Here is a 13,242-nt window from a genome sequence, read left to right as displayed (position 1 = left end):
CATTATCTATTTTTTTAGTATGTCACCCTAAAACAAAACCCAGTGATCTTGTTATGAATGTCCTTGTTTAAGTGCTTCCTTTTGTAAGGTGACAACTACTTATCCCTGTACCTTATGTGCTCCTGTATTTTACTTCATAACAAGAGCACCTGGAATTGACTATAAACTATACAGCCATGGTCCACTGCGACCATCGGGAAACTTGTTTTCAGAAATGCCTTGCAACTATCACTGTAATGCATACATGTAGATGAGGAGTGACTCCAAAGAGGTTGTTATTTTAGTTTAACAAATGGCAGTTTTTATTATGCACAGTGCTTTAGAAAAGTAATAGTCAGTTGTGGGGTTTTCATTTAAAGCACCCTGTTTATTATTATTTCTAGTATATTCTGTATAGTCTGACAATTTGATCAGCTTCAGTATTGAACGTTTGCACGGTACATATGGACGTGTCATGGTGGAATGGTTTGCCAATGGCAGTGTAGCTGATATATTTCCTACATCAGGAATGGTATGTGACTGCTCTGTGCCATTATGAATACCAAGTTCCAGAAAGCATAATTTCAAGATTTGATATGTATTTTTTCATACTGACACTAAATAAATGTATAGTGTCTGAGCTACCAGTCAAATCAGCCACCCAACATCATTGACAGACAATGTTTAAAAAGTTGCAGCAGGTCTTTATTAACATAATCACAATTACATGTTAACTGACTGTAACCTCCAACACAGATAAAAAGTCTGCAATAATTTCAAGATTGTAACGCTGAAGATATGTTAAAATAGGCAAGTTATAATGATCTGGGTAATTTTTACCTTCTAATATTTAGTACTTTTAATTTGTTTATCACATGTAATGCTTATTGTGTCACACTGCTTTTGAAACCTATTTCGACTAGAAGGAGACACAGAAGGAGAAAGAGAGAGAGAGATCTGTAGTGGGTGTCTGTAAAATTGTAATGTAGTCAGTTTTTACAAGAACAACTTTATAACAAAATGGCATACATGCATATCAACTACAATGGGTATCAGTGTTCTCCCCAGTTATTTCTTTTAAGCCTGGTGGAAAGAAGCTGTAGGTGGGTGGCAGCCCCTGTATTGTAACCACCCAAAAACAGCCGGGTAGTTACTGAAAAGTGCTGGGTGGTGCACCTGACATAAAAGGGGCTGTGGAGAATGCTGATTAATTTGAAATGGAGACAACGGTAATCTAAATGATTTTATCATCTGATTAAATTTAGTGTAATTACTGTTACACTTGTGAAGTACATAAAACAACATAAAAAATACAACAAAACATGGGAAAATAGAACTTGTTTTGTGAAGTATTGAAGTACTGCATATGATAATTCTGTTTCTGTTTTGTAGGTCACATTTTCAGAGGGTCAAACACTTACTACAATCACCGTCACAGTTCTAGCAGACAGCATTGCTGAGATGGCAGAGACTGTTATGGTTATCCTGACAAAAGTGACTACCATTAATATCAAGGATCCAAGCAAAGGAGCAATCCTGGACCTAAGCAGGTCAAAGGCTGTACTGACCATCCTGCCCAATGACTCTCCACATGGTGTGGTTGGGTGGCATGTCAATTCATCATCCATTAAAGTGAATGAGCCTGAAGGTTTGTGCAACATATTTATACCTTGCTTTACCCAGGCCTCGATTAGATGTGTCTACCTATTTTGAAGTAAGGCAGTGGTTATACTTTAAAATGTCTAAGAAGTTATGATCTACAACTGTTGGGCTTTGTTTCAATTTTAACATGTTTTAAAGGCAATCTGATTTAAAATACTTGTAATACCAATACCAATACCAATAATAGGTTGCTGGATATTGATTCCTGGTAGGAGTACTTACGGTATTATGGTCCTGGCAGTTGCATACTATGTCCTACATCAATATTTTTATGACGTAAGTGTGTGTGATGTCAGTGCTTTCACATTGGAAAGTTTTGAAATTAGACAGTGGAAAATGACCTGGATTTTTTCACATTGGTTTTTATTTACTTAATTCCAAGTTTCATTGAATACTTATTTATGTACTATGTTGGCACATTATTATGATGATGATAATAAAAACTTTTTATTCAAACAGGAAATGCTACCATCATAACTTTGCAAGTGACAAGAGAACAAGGATTTGTGGGTGACATTGCTGTTTACTTACAATCTCTACATATTATCTCTCTGCCGCTTGAAAACAGAGCCACAGAAAATGAAGATTATATAATCAATGATAAAATAGTTATTATCAGAGAAAATAATATCTTTGCTCAAGTAAAACTCACCATCCTGCCTGTAAGTAAACAATTTGAACTGGTTGATGTGTGTTTAAATGTGGGTCTGGATTTTCTGCTCCAACCCAGGCCAGATGCCTACCAACTCTGAAAATGTTTGCTTTTTACATTTAGTCATCAGTTTTGGGTGTACTAGCACAAAGCAGGTGATTGTCCTTTTTCATACTCTACACTGCTAGTCTTGGCCTGAGGGGGGGTGGCACAATACAGTTAATTGAGAAGGGCAGAAATATAAATTTGACTCTTACAGATGCAGATGCCAATTCTGACCTTTCTTTTTTTTACTTTATGGGAACCCTGAATTCTGCACGTTGTTCAATAAGAATGATACAGCTGTACAGATATTCCATTGTGTTTCATATGGATTTCCATGACAATATGAAAATCTTATACCACACATTTAGTCCTTTTATATAGCTCATGGAACTGTGAGATCACTTCTCTTATCCTCAGTGCCTTAAACTTTATATTTTCGCACATAACACAATATGCTGTTTACTTGTTGTATGCCATAATGGTTGGTGAGTTACACTTTCAGCTTTGGGTTGGCAGACAGTAGATAGTCTGATGCATTGTTATATAATTTAAGTTCTGCATAATAAGGCAAGTGTAAGTCCCTGGTCCAGTGCCAGTGTTCACCAGATGCCAATCTCACAATCTAACTCCTCACCTATAGCAAGCCCCCTCTCTGCATTAGGTTAGTTGCACACAGTTGCCCCATGACTCCTGTGCATAATGGCATCTGGGGAAGGACTGACAATGGACCGGGAGCCCACATGAGCAGGACCGGGGACACAGCGGGAAGTCAGACAGTCCAGGGTCAGGTGATCTACAGATAATGCAGTACAGGAAAGTCCAACGAAGGCAAGTTCAGAAAACAGGCAGTGGTCATACACAGGTAATCAGTCCAAAAAGTTATCTAAGGGGAAAAAAAAGCAGAGTTGGCGTCACAGGCAAATAATGGTCCAGGCAGCAGACAATCACAGGGTCAGGAAACAGTAAAAAAAAGTGGACAACAGTAAATCCAACAGATACTCACACCAGCAGCAGGTCAGCCAAGCTCAACGCTACAGCAGGCAACTAGTGACCGGAAGCAGAGAGGCTATAAAGTCCTGCCAGTGAATGGCAGGACAGGATATTCCCATTAAATAATTGTCCCTCTCATTATAGGAAAACATTCCTGAGTTAAATGAAAGTTTTCTCTTGAACATCACTGATGTCCAGTTTGTGAATTCTTCTGTATCAAGTGGATTACCAATGCTCAAAAGGCCTGGAAAAGAAATTTGTGAAATAACAATTCTGGAAAATGATGATCCTAGAGGTGTTTTCCAGTTTAATGTTACTAAGGTGGGTGCATAATGATGAATATAGAATATTAATGGAATGTCTATAATAACTACAACAAAATATTAACTACAACATACGATTTTCTTTATTTTTCCCAGTTGAGGGTTGAAAATAGGATCTAAAAAGTGTATTTACTGTGCTTTTTCCCCAAATTAGTTTTATTTAAATGAAGCCCGTAATATTGAAGTGATACAATAAAGTAACCTGCTACTGTGCTTTACATACAGTAAATAGAAGCCACCCTGTTTGTAATAATTTGGACTTCTGTTTAAAAATAAAAATCAGGTTAGCTTCTTTTATGCTGTGGAGGAATGGCATTAAGCAATAATGACCCATTCTGCAAGAGCCTAGGTACCATATTTTTTAATAATGGGGCATTGTAAAAATAGAAAAAAATATAGGATATAAACCAATATTAAAAACACATTCTACGTACCATTAGCAAGAGGCTGATCAAATAATATAAATAATTAAAATGCAATTTTTAGAGAACAAAGTTATATTTAGCTTAGTCGGTAATCAGTTTTCTTAGCATACAGGAATCCATACCTGTTAAAAAAAAAAAAATTCCAGCGCTGCCTTCCAAAAAAGCTCTGTTCCACTGTTGACTTCATGTTAGCTTTGTATTATTCAGGTCAAATATACTGTTTTCACCTATGTACATGGCATATCACGAATTATTTGTGATTCATGTAAAATCAGGTCATTGAACAGATGAAATGCTGAAAGCTCTCTTATCATTCTTACTTTGTATTGCTGTTTAACATAATCTTGCTGTTGTTTTTGTACTTAAACATGAGGTTATGTATTTTTTAGACTGTAAATGGAGCTGTGCTGGCTTATGAAGTTCCACCTCCACAGAATGTACTCAGGCTTCCTGTTGTCAGACAAGCTGGAAACTTTGGCATTGTGACTGTTTACTGGGAAGCTTTGCCAATCACTGCAAGTCGTGATGACTTCACGCCTTCTTCAGGGAATCTCTCATTTTCTGATGGACAGGTCTGAATGACTGTTATACGTGCACTATTACTGTTCCCTATTTTAACTGTTCTTTAAAAATAAAAAGCATTTCAATTATTTTTAATTTCTTTAAAAGTGACAAATTATATGTATAAAATAAGTTTCTGTATTCTCTGCAAATACTTGGTATAATGTGCTTTCTAGACAGTAATGTGCCATATGACCACAGCTCTGTATAAGTACGCAATTCCTCTATACAGTACAATAAGAAAATTAACAATATTATGCTTTTTTCAGTTCAGTAGTATTTCAATCAGTAGTAAAGATAAGTGTTAGATGGGAGCACATCAATGATTAGAGAGAAACTGAAATTTATTTTTGCCACTGCATTTTAGCATCAAAATATTAAACCAAAAAAGATACATCCAACCTGCAAAATCATATGTGAATTGGAGATGAGTAGACTGCAGTGACTGTGTTAAGACATACATTGTCCACTAGAGGGCGCTTGGACCCATGATAAAATTGTAGATGTGTATCTAATAAATTATCTGAAATAAGTGAAAGTTTATAAGGAATCAGATTACATTTGGGTAAAGACCTGCTACAGATAGATCATGTAATGCTTGTTTATTGTTCAAGCAGTTTTTTTTTTCTTTTCCAGTCCACAGGTGTAATTGAAATTATAATAGTGGATGATACATTTGTGGAATATTTAGAAACATTTAATGTTTCTTTAAAGCAAGTGACAAATGGCGCCATTCTTGGAAGTGAAGTCACAGTGGTGGTCAACATTCCACCAAATGATTCCCCTCTTGGATTGTTTGGATTTGAGACCAATAGGGTAAGTCTGTAATTGATGTGCAATATATGTATCAGTGTGAAAATATATATCCAGCCGGTATATTTAACCAGTGACATGGATCTACACAGAAAAAGAAGGGAAGATGTAATTTAAAGTGTAAATAAACTCATTGGGTGGTGAGTTCTGCCATAATCAGCAAGTATGTACAGCATACATGTCGATTATGCCACATACTTACCTTGTGCAGCCACCCTGCAGTGATGACAAGTGCGGGACCTGTCATCCCTGCATGCATGAAAGGTGCCATCTTCACTGCCAGCCCCACGGCAGACTTCTGTTAGGACGGCAATCCTCTTTAGTCATTGGATGATGTAACCCCTGTGCATGTGGCCGAGTTACATTATCCCTGGCGGCTGGCTCTTTCTGAAGTAACTGCACACAGCACCCACTGTGTAGTTTAGATGCTTAAACAGAAAGTCACCAAGAGCCAGGGAGTTAGGTATTTGACTAAAAAAAATGCATGTATTTTTTGTCAAATAATACTACAGGTAGTCCCCGAGTTAAGGACATCCAACATACGGACGACTCCTAGATACGAATGGGGCTTCCCTGCTCGCTCGTGTTCAGGACGAAGGCTTGATGGGGGGAGGGGGCAGTTTGCATGACTTGCAGAAAAAATCTTTTGCTAAACCCAGCTGAGGTTGTGGGTAATCTTAAGGACTGAGCTCTTTCTGCAGCTTCTTGTAACTCTTTAATGACCAAGACATACCCTGCAGTTGTTTCTTTTTGCATATCAAAGCACAGCTTTCCCTAGACATGAATAAATGTCTAGGCTTCATAAAGTTTTTTTTTTTTTTTGCTTGTGATTAACTTACAGTGAGGATTTTATATAGTAACTGACACCATGCTGCCTAAAAATATGTTGAGAAAAATATCTGTCCTAATTGCATTTAATAAAATAATGTACCTATTCGGACTTACAAATTCAACTTAAGAACAAGCCTACAGTCCCTATCTCATATGTAATCTGGGGACTATCTGTACTTCCCAGTGGTTTCAAATTCTGAAAGACCAGTTTAATAAATGTGCTAATTTGATGGACCCTATGTGTGTCTTTTTCTTATTATTATCCCTAAATTCTGTGAGGTACTTGCATAGTTTCTTACATGTTACCACCTTAACACAAATTTAAGGAAATGGTTTTCCTCCTCATAAAGAAATAACCTAATGTGTAAATTAGAACATTAACCCCTTGATTCTTTGCATTGATAATGAAAGTGATGTGTGTAAAATGCATTATTTGTAATAACACACACATTGTAACCTGGGTTCACACTACAAAACTCTTATCCTAGTGTATACAGACAGAAAAAGAAGCAGACAGAAAAGATACAGACAGAAAAAGAAGCTACAAACTCCATGTAGACAGTGTTCTAATGGGACATATGACCCATGTCTACAATATTTCAAAGCGTAATAATTTTCAAAGAGTAATAATGACTTGACCATCTCTTTCAATTGATGCATAATGTTTTTATGCTGTTTAGAATGATTTCAAGCAATTTGATCGCAGGGAGATAATATTCTGTTTTATCTGCTAAATTACTGTTAACAATTATGACATATTATCACTGTTTTATTTAGGTATTCATTTCTGAGCCTCAGAGAATAGGTGACCCAGCTGGAGAAGTGACTTTGACAGTGGTGCGAAGTCCAGGTGGTCAAGGGGCAGTAAAAATTATCTGGATACTGGAGGAAGCTGGACAGTATGACCTAAGCCCACTAAATGGAACCCTAAACTTTAATGAGGTACAGAAAGCAATATGAAGTCATTTAATGTAATGGCTACAATTAGAGTTTTGATGTAGATTCTGCAAAACATGAGTTTAGTGCAATGAAAAGAAAAGGCTTACTTTTATAACAACTAGGGATGAGCAAGAATGCCTCTGACATTCTCGCAAAAATTTCCCCGAACATCCGATGGGTCTGCAGCATTTCGGTGAACCGATTTCGCAAATTCCATTGAAGTGCAGGTTCCCACGCTCCCTGGGCACGCGAGTGCCTCCAATCACCTGTAACTGCAGGCGAACTCCAGGTGAACTCTCAATGGAGTTTCTCTATTGAGAGTTCATCTGAGTTCAGTTCCCAGGGTCACTGTGCTGTACTTATCATTGATAAGTACAGCCCGGGGAGCGTAGGAACCTCCAGTCAAAGCTGATTGGAGGCTTGCGGGTGCCTCCAATCAGATGTGACTGCGGGCGAACTCCAGATGAACTCTCAATGGAGATTCTCCATTGAGAGATCATCTGAGTTCGGCGAGAACACGACCTCGTGGCGAATCACAAGGTCGTTCTCGCTTGCATGTTCTGTAAGTGAGAAAGGCCCGATTCGCTGCGAGATCAAAATTAAAAATTTTGCTCGCTCATTCCTAATAACAACCCATCTCCATTGTATGGTGTGTTAGTCCTTACATATGCATTGCTATTAGAGTGGCTTGTATAACAAATCTGGCATTCAAATCATAAAGAACAGATGTTCATATGCAGTTCTTTGCTGTGTATCAATGCTTATGTAACAAGTGACACTGTAATAATATTCTATTGATTGGATAAAAATTTAGTTTAGGTCCGCCTATCACACACTGTGCTAAACATGTATGTTGGAAAGCCTTGGACTTAGTCTGCCTTTCATTTATAATTGCTTTTAGACACTCTTCTTTTATTACATATTTGAAAAGGCACAGATTCAGTCATTTGACAAACCAGGATTGTTTTAACAGAATAGGTTGGTGACTTTTTTTTTCAATTTGATTTCGGAATGTTGGAAACCTGTGGCACAGAGATAGTGGGAATTTAAAGTAAAGTTTGATCTAGGTCCAACCACTGCAATTCCATTGACAGAGATTGGAAGTCAAGTGTAAAATGTAGCTTCAGTGCTTGTCAGTTCCTCCTGTGCCCTCTGGTCTGTACAGCACTACATAAAATGTTGGCGCTATATACATACTGTTGTTATTATTACTATTATTATTATTATTATTAATAATAATAATAATAATAATAACAATAATTATAATAATAATAATATTAATTCTCAATGTCACACAGGGCTGTTTCCTATTAGAAATGACAATGAGGATTTAAAATATTTCAAATGTATACACATTTTTTTTGTTAGGTGACACGTAAAATGCTTAACAATAACCTTGCTTTGAGTTTTATAAAGCAGTGTGTCTTATTTGCATTTTCAGACTGACACCAGGAAATCATTTACACTGAAAGCAATTCAAGATGGCCTTCTGGAAGGAATGGAATCATTTACCATTCAGTTGGCGTCAACAGACTATTCAGTCATCTCCCCTGTTGATGGTAAATCCCATGCTGACCATGTTTACAAGTTTATTAGCGGCATGCTGTGTACATGAATCCTATTCTTCTAAGGGATGCTACTCACAAGGGTTTGTCACTGTTACCAGAATAACTTACATGGAGTTACAGGAATTGTTTGAGGGTGTAAATGATTTTCTTATTGCTACATGGATTGTAGCAGGGGAAGCTGTCATGTAAACTGACAGCAATGAAAACTTCCCTATTGTCCCCATATGTCAGGAGCCTGCTCAAGTAAATCCTGGTTGACTCCGTAGGTTTTTTAGCAGAGACATGTGTAGAGTACATTCCAAGAAAACTTAGGCAGGCTACACATGGGTTGACAGTACGAACAAGTAATCCATGTGACAATTCCATAAAATCAACCCTAAATAGATTCTTTATTTCTGGGTTTATTCAGCCCAAAGTATTGAGATTTTTAGAGATCTAAAATGATTTATTTTTGACCTAATTGTTGAAGCAATGAACTGAAATTTGAGGTAGCATCATGTGAAAAAGTTTCTCTGCCCTTTTTCTATGTAAGTCACATACCACCTCAAATATGGGGGATAGTTGCAGCCTGCTTCCTCAAGACCTTCTACAACATCATGTGCAGATAACATGTTCAAGGTTTTAGGGAGAGTAGATGCTTGTGTCACTCCAGATCCTTAGGCCCAAAGGCATGAGGACAAGATAGTTCTTTACAACATCATATTCACCAGGTAAATGCCTAGGTAGAAAGACTATGGGCCTGATTTATTAACACTACCCAAGTATGGGGAGGATACACTTTCATCAGTGAAGCTGGGTGATCCAGCAAACCTGGAAGTCATCTGCGATTTGTTCGCAAATGTTTTCAGTCCTGGACCAGATCCATTCCATGTTTGCTGGATCACCCAGGATCACTAATGAAAGTGAATCTTCTCCAGTTTTAGAGAGCTTTCTTAAATCAGGCCCTATGTGACAGGGAGTATCAAGCATCTCCAGTATTTAGTATCCAACCAGCACGCACCAGCTGACCACCTATACCAGAGGTGGGCAAAGTTTTTGTCTCAGGGTCCGCAAAAAAGTTTAAAATTTGACAGTATCAGATGGATAGAGAGTGTTTGTATTAACTTAGATAAATTACATAAAAAAGCAGGCCAGATTAAAAAGGCACAATTAGCCATATATGGCCCATGGGCTGAAGCCCTTGCCTGCCCTATGCCCACTGAATGGCTACGTAGTAAACACTTCTAAAATAGCATATATATATCTCTAGCACACCCAGCTGGAGCTTTTTACAGAAGGAAAGAAAGTTCTTACAGAAGGTTGTGGAGACACTCCATGCTTAGATAAAACTAACAGACACATATAGCAACATGGACTGCAACTTACAGCTTTATACACTAACAAAAAAGCTAGGGTGAATTTGGAAAGTGCTACATAATTAATAAAGTGCCAAAATGCATCTCACAAATTCATTTCAGAATAAATAAACTCCAATGTGACTTTTCATTTGCCAAGTGAGGAATCCCTCCTAGGAAGGAACACAATCAGAAAGTCACTATGCAGGCTATATGAATAAGCACTATGTTTTTTAAAATATAAATAAAGAGTATATTACGTATGCCTTTTTTGTTTTGCAGGTACAGCCACTGTTGTAATTACTGGGGATGCGGGGGCAGCTGGTATAATTGGAATAGCCCCATCATCCCTTCATGTTCTCATTGGTGAGCCCTCTGGGAACTATAATGGAACAGCCCATATCAGGTATATTGTCATTGTAATCAATATAATATTATAGAAAGTTTGAATAATTCAGGGATTATGGTTATAGCATATAGTGCAGGGAAAACTTACTAATCACACATTGACAGTTACACAATATGAAACACAAAGTGCAAAATGCAGTACATAGCAACCAATAGAACTATCTTACATATTTTCTGTATCAACTACATTTTTATTGAATTTGACATTCAATGTCTTTAAACACAGAAATAGATGATTGTGTCTTCCTGACAATGACTAAGTATGACTGGGCAATACAGTTTTTATGTGTGTATATTTATTGCAAGTGGCAGTTTAAAAGTTGAATTAAGTGAATTTACCAAATAATAAATTTAATGTGCTAATACATTAAAATAAGTAAAGGCAAAGTTAAATTTAAAACCTAAATTCATTCCAGCATAATGCACTGTTATACAAACAATGCCAAACCAATGTTAACAGAACAACGTGTCATGAATAGCAAAGACTAGGTCACAGAATCTTGGGGTATAATAAAGTTGATAATCATCGTAAAAACCATCCTCTACCTAGAGAATCGCCCTTGCTTTTTTTTTTTATCCTCTGTTATATCCATTATTTTCCAATTTCCTTATTCCTTATTTCCTTCCAATTTCAAACTTATGAAGATGAGCCAGAAATGGGGTTCCTCAGCTGGAGAGGTTGTGCAATGTTTAGCAAGATGACAGCTCATGGTGCAACAAATAAGATCATACTTTAGCCAATAAGTCATATGACTCAGGTGACTTAATAATAAATAATAAAAACAAAATTTAGAGATGTGTCCCGAAGACCATATCTGTTGTTGTTAATATTTTCTGCCTGTGGTTTAAATCAATAGGTCCCTTTTAAAAACTCCTAGCTACCTCTTTGAGAAATATTATTCACCTTAAGGGTCACTCTGACAAAATAATGGAGAAGTCCATAGCTGAACTCTAGTTGCTTGGCTGTCAGACACTATGGTGCCTACCCCAGAAAATGTATACAAACTTGTTCTGCAGTGCTTAAGATGTGTTACTGATATTTCAAGCAGATTCTGAGTTGTCAGGAACATACCCCTGCATTTTCTGACACTTTCCTAGTTTGGCCAGGGAGAGATTGATGATACAGGAACAGGTGAGTGTTTCTTGTTTTAGAGATTTTCAATCCAAATGTATCAGGAAGTACAAGAACTTTTGAAAGATTGTGATGATTATACACAACTCATAGAAGTTTAAAAAGCATTCACAGAAAAACCTTTTATTTGTGATGTTCCTTTTTTTTCCTGTAGCCTAATTCGTGGCCCTGGAATTTTTGGTGAAGTTACTGTGTATTGGAATATAACTCCAGCCTACACAAGGGAATTTGTTGACACTTCAGGAATGGTGACATTGAGAGACAGACAGTCTGCTGCAGTCATAATAATACAGGTATGTGTGAATGTATGTTCAGTGTAAACGTATGTAATTACAATACACTTTTTTTCTGGATTGGAAATGCCAGTTTTATATTTCTTTTTTCCTGAAACTAGTTTGTAATTATAAAGAAAAAAACATATGACTGGTTCATCTGGTTTATAAGTTTCAAACCAATGTTGGTATGTCTGTTTTATACAACATGTATACAGTCTCATTTACAACATGAGAAGAATTTTCAGAACACTATTAGCTACAGAGACAGAGAGCAGCAGCTGCTTGCATTGAGCCATGCAAAAAGAGATAAGTCACTGTAATGAATCATTCACCTTTTGTATGTAAATTTCAGCTTTAGCTATTAAGCTTAATAAACAGGCTTTTTTAAGCAGAGGTTAAGCAGACAGAGCAAAATATTTAAAAAAGAGAAAAAACTTAGATAAGAAACGGCATAATATTTTCAAAAATTCATTTTCAACTGATTTAAAAAAAGGAAAATATATTTTAACATTTTCATTGTTCTTGTCCTGATCATAATAAAAATAAAATATGCCCAAGACCACTATGCAGTATCTTTAAATGGAAACCAGTTCCTTCTTAACCTGATGTAAAGATTAGTACAGCAAGCACACAAGTAAGCTCTTGCCTTCCTGATTGGAGCAGTCTTCTCACAAATATCTGATTGGCTGGCTTTCATTATTTTTTTCTGGAATGAATAATAATTATACAATGTAAATGACAAACAAGCTACTTAACTGCTTATTAAAAATGTTGATTCTGCCTCTAAGTATTTTTTAATCAAGCAGTGTACAAGGATAGTTAATGTTTGGATTTTTTTTATTTATTGTTATGGGTGTCATGTAGGCTGTTGATGACGATGTACCTGAAGAAAAGAGCTTCCATCACTTGTATCTCAGTAAAATCAGTGAAGGAGGAATTATAAATGAATCCATGCAGTTAGCAAATATCACCATGGCTTCCAGCGACCTTCCTTATGGACTGTTTCAGTTTTCACAAACATTGTTACAGATTTCAGAAGAAACACAATGGGTAAGAAAAAAATGAATGCATAAATACTAGAAATGTTATTGATGCTTTATTGTTCATTTTTTGTGGATTTTAGGAGTTATTTTTATACTATGCAAAATGTCACCTGTACATTTGTTTGATTGCCTTTGGTCCAGTGAACAAAACGTTATCTTCATGTAGGACTGCTCTTACTTTGCCCATTGGATATTCTTCCTCTATGGTGGATGTGCCTCTGGGATCTTTATTGGTGACATGATGTTAACATATTGGGCCTGA

The 13,242-nt window shown here is 36.6% G+C and overlaps 1 protein-coding gene across 1 annotated transcript in view; it reads left to right on the top strand.

Annotated features, from left to right (window-relative positions):
- Window positions 1-13,242, top strand: part of ADGRV1 (adhesion G protein-coupled receptor V1) — a 214,350-nt gene that overhangs the window by 62,935 nt on the left and 138,173 nt on the right. Inside the window, exons 28-39 of the mRNA XM_072413958.1 lie at window positions 145-233; window positions 398-511; window positions 1,372-1,627; window positions 2,101-2,303; window positions 3,473-3,649; window positions 4,466-4,648; window positions 5,274-5,453; window positions 7,059-7,223; window positions 8,662-8,779; window positions 10,405-10,528; window positions 11,817-11,955; window positions 12,802-12,987. Of these exons, the coding sequence (XP_072270059.1) occupies window positions 145-233; window positions 398-511; window positions 1,372-1,627; window positions 2,101-2,303; window positions 3,473-3,649; window positions 4,466-4,648; window positions 5,274-5,453; window positions 7,059-7,223; window positions 8,662-8,779; window positions 10,405-10,528; window positions 11,817-11,955; window positions 12,802-12,987 (1,934 nt within the window). The remainder of the gene's footprint in view (window positions 1-144; window positions 234-397; window positions 512-1,371; window positions 1,628-2,100; window positions 2,304-3,472; window positions 3,650-4,465; window positions 4,649-5,273; window positions 5,454-7,058; window positions 7,224-8,661; window positions 8,780-10,404; window positions 10,529-11,816; window positions 11,956-12,801; window positions 12,988-13,242) is intronic.

Source organism: Pyxicephalus adspersus, chromosome 6 (genome assembly GCF_032062135.1).
Source record: "Pyxicephalus adspersus chromosome 6, UCB_Pads_2.0, whole genome shotgun sequence".
Taxonomy (NCBI): Eukaryota; Metazoa; Chordata; class Amphibia; order Anura; family Pyxicephalidae; genus Pyxicephalus; species Pyxicephalus adspersus.
The sequence above is the reverse complement of the archived record's forward strand: the minus strand, read 5'-3'. Positions and strand labels throughout refer to the sequence as shown.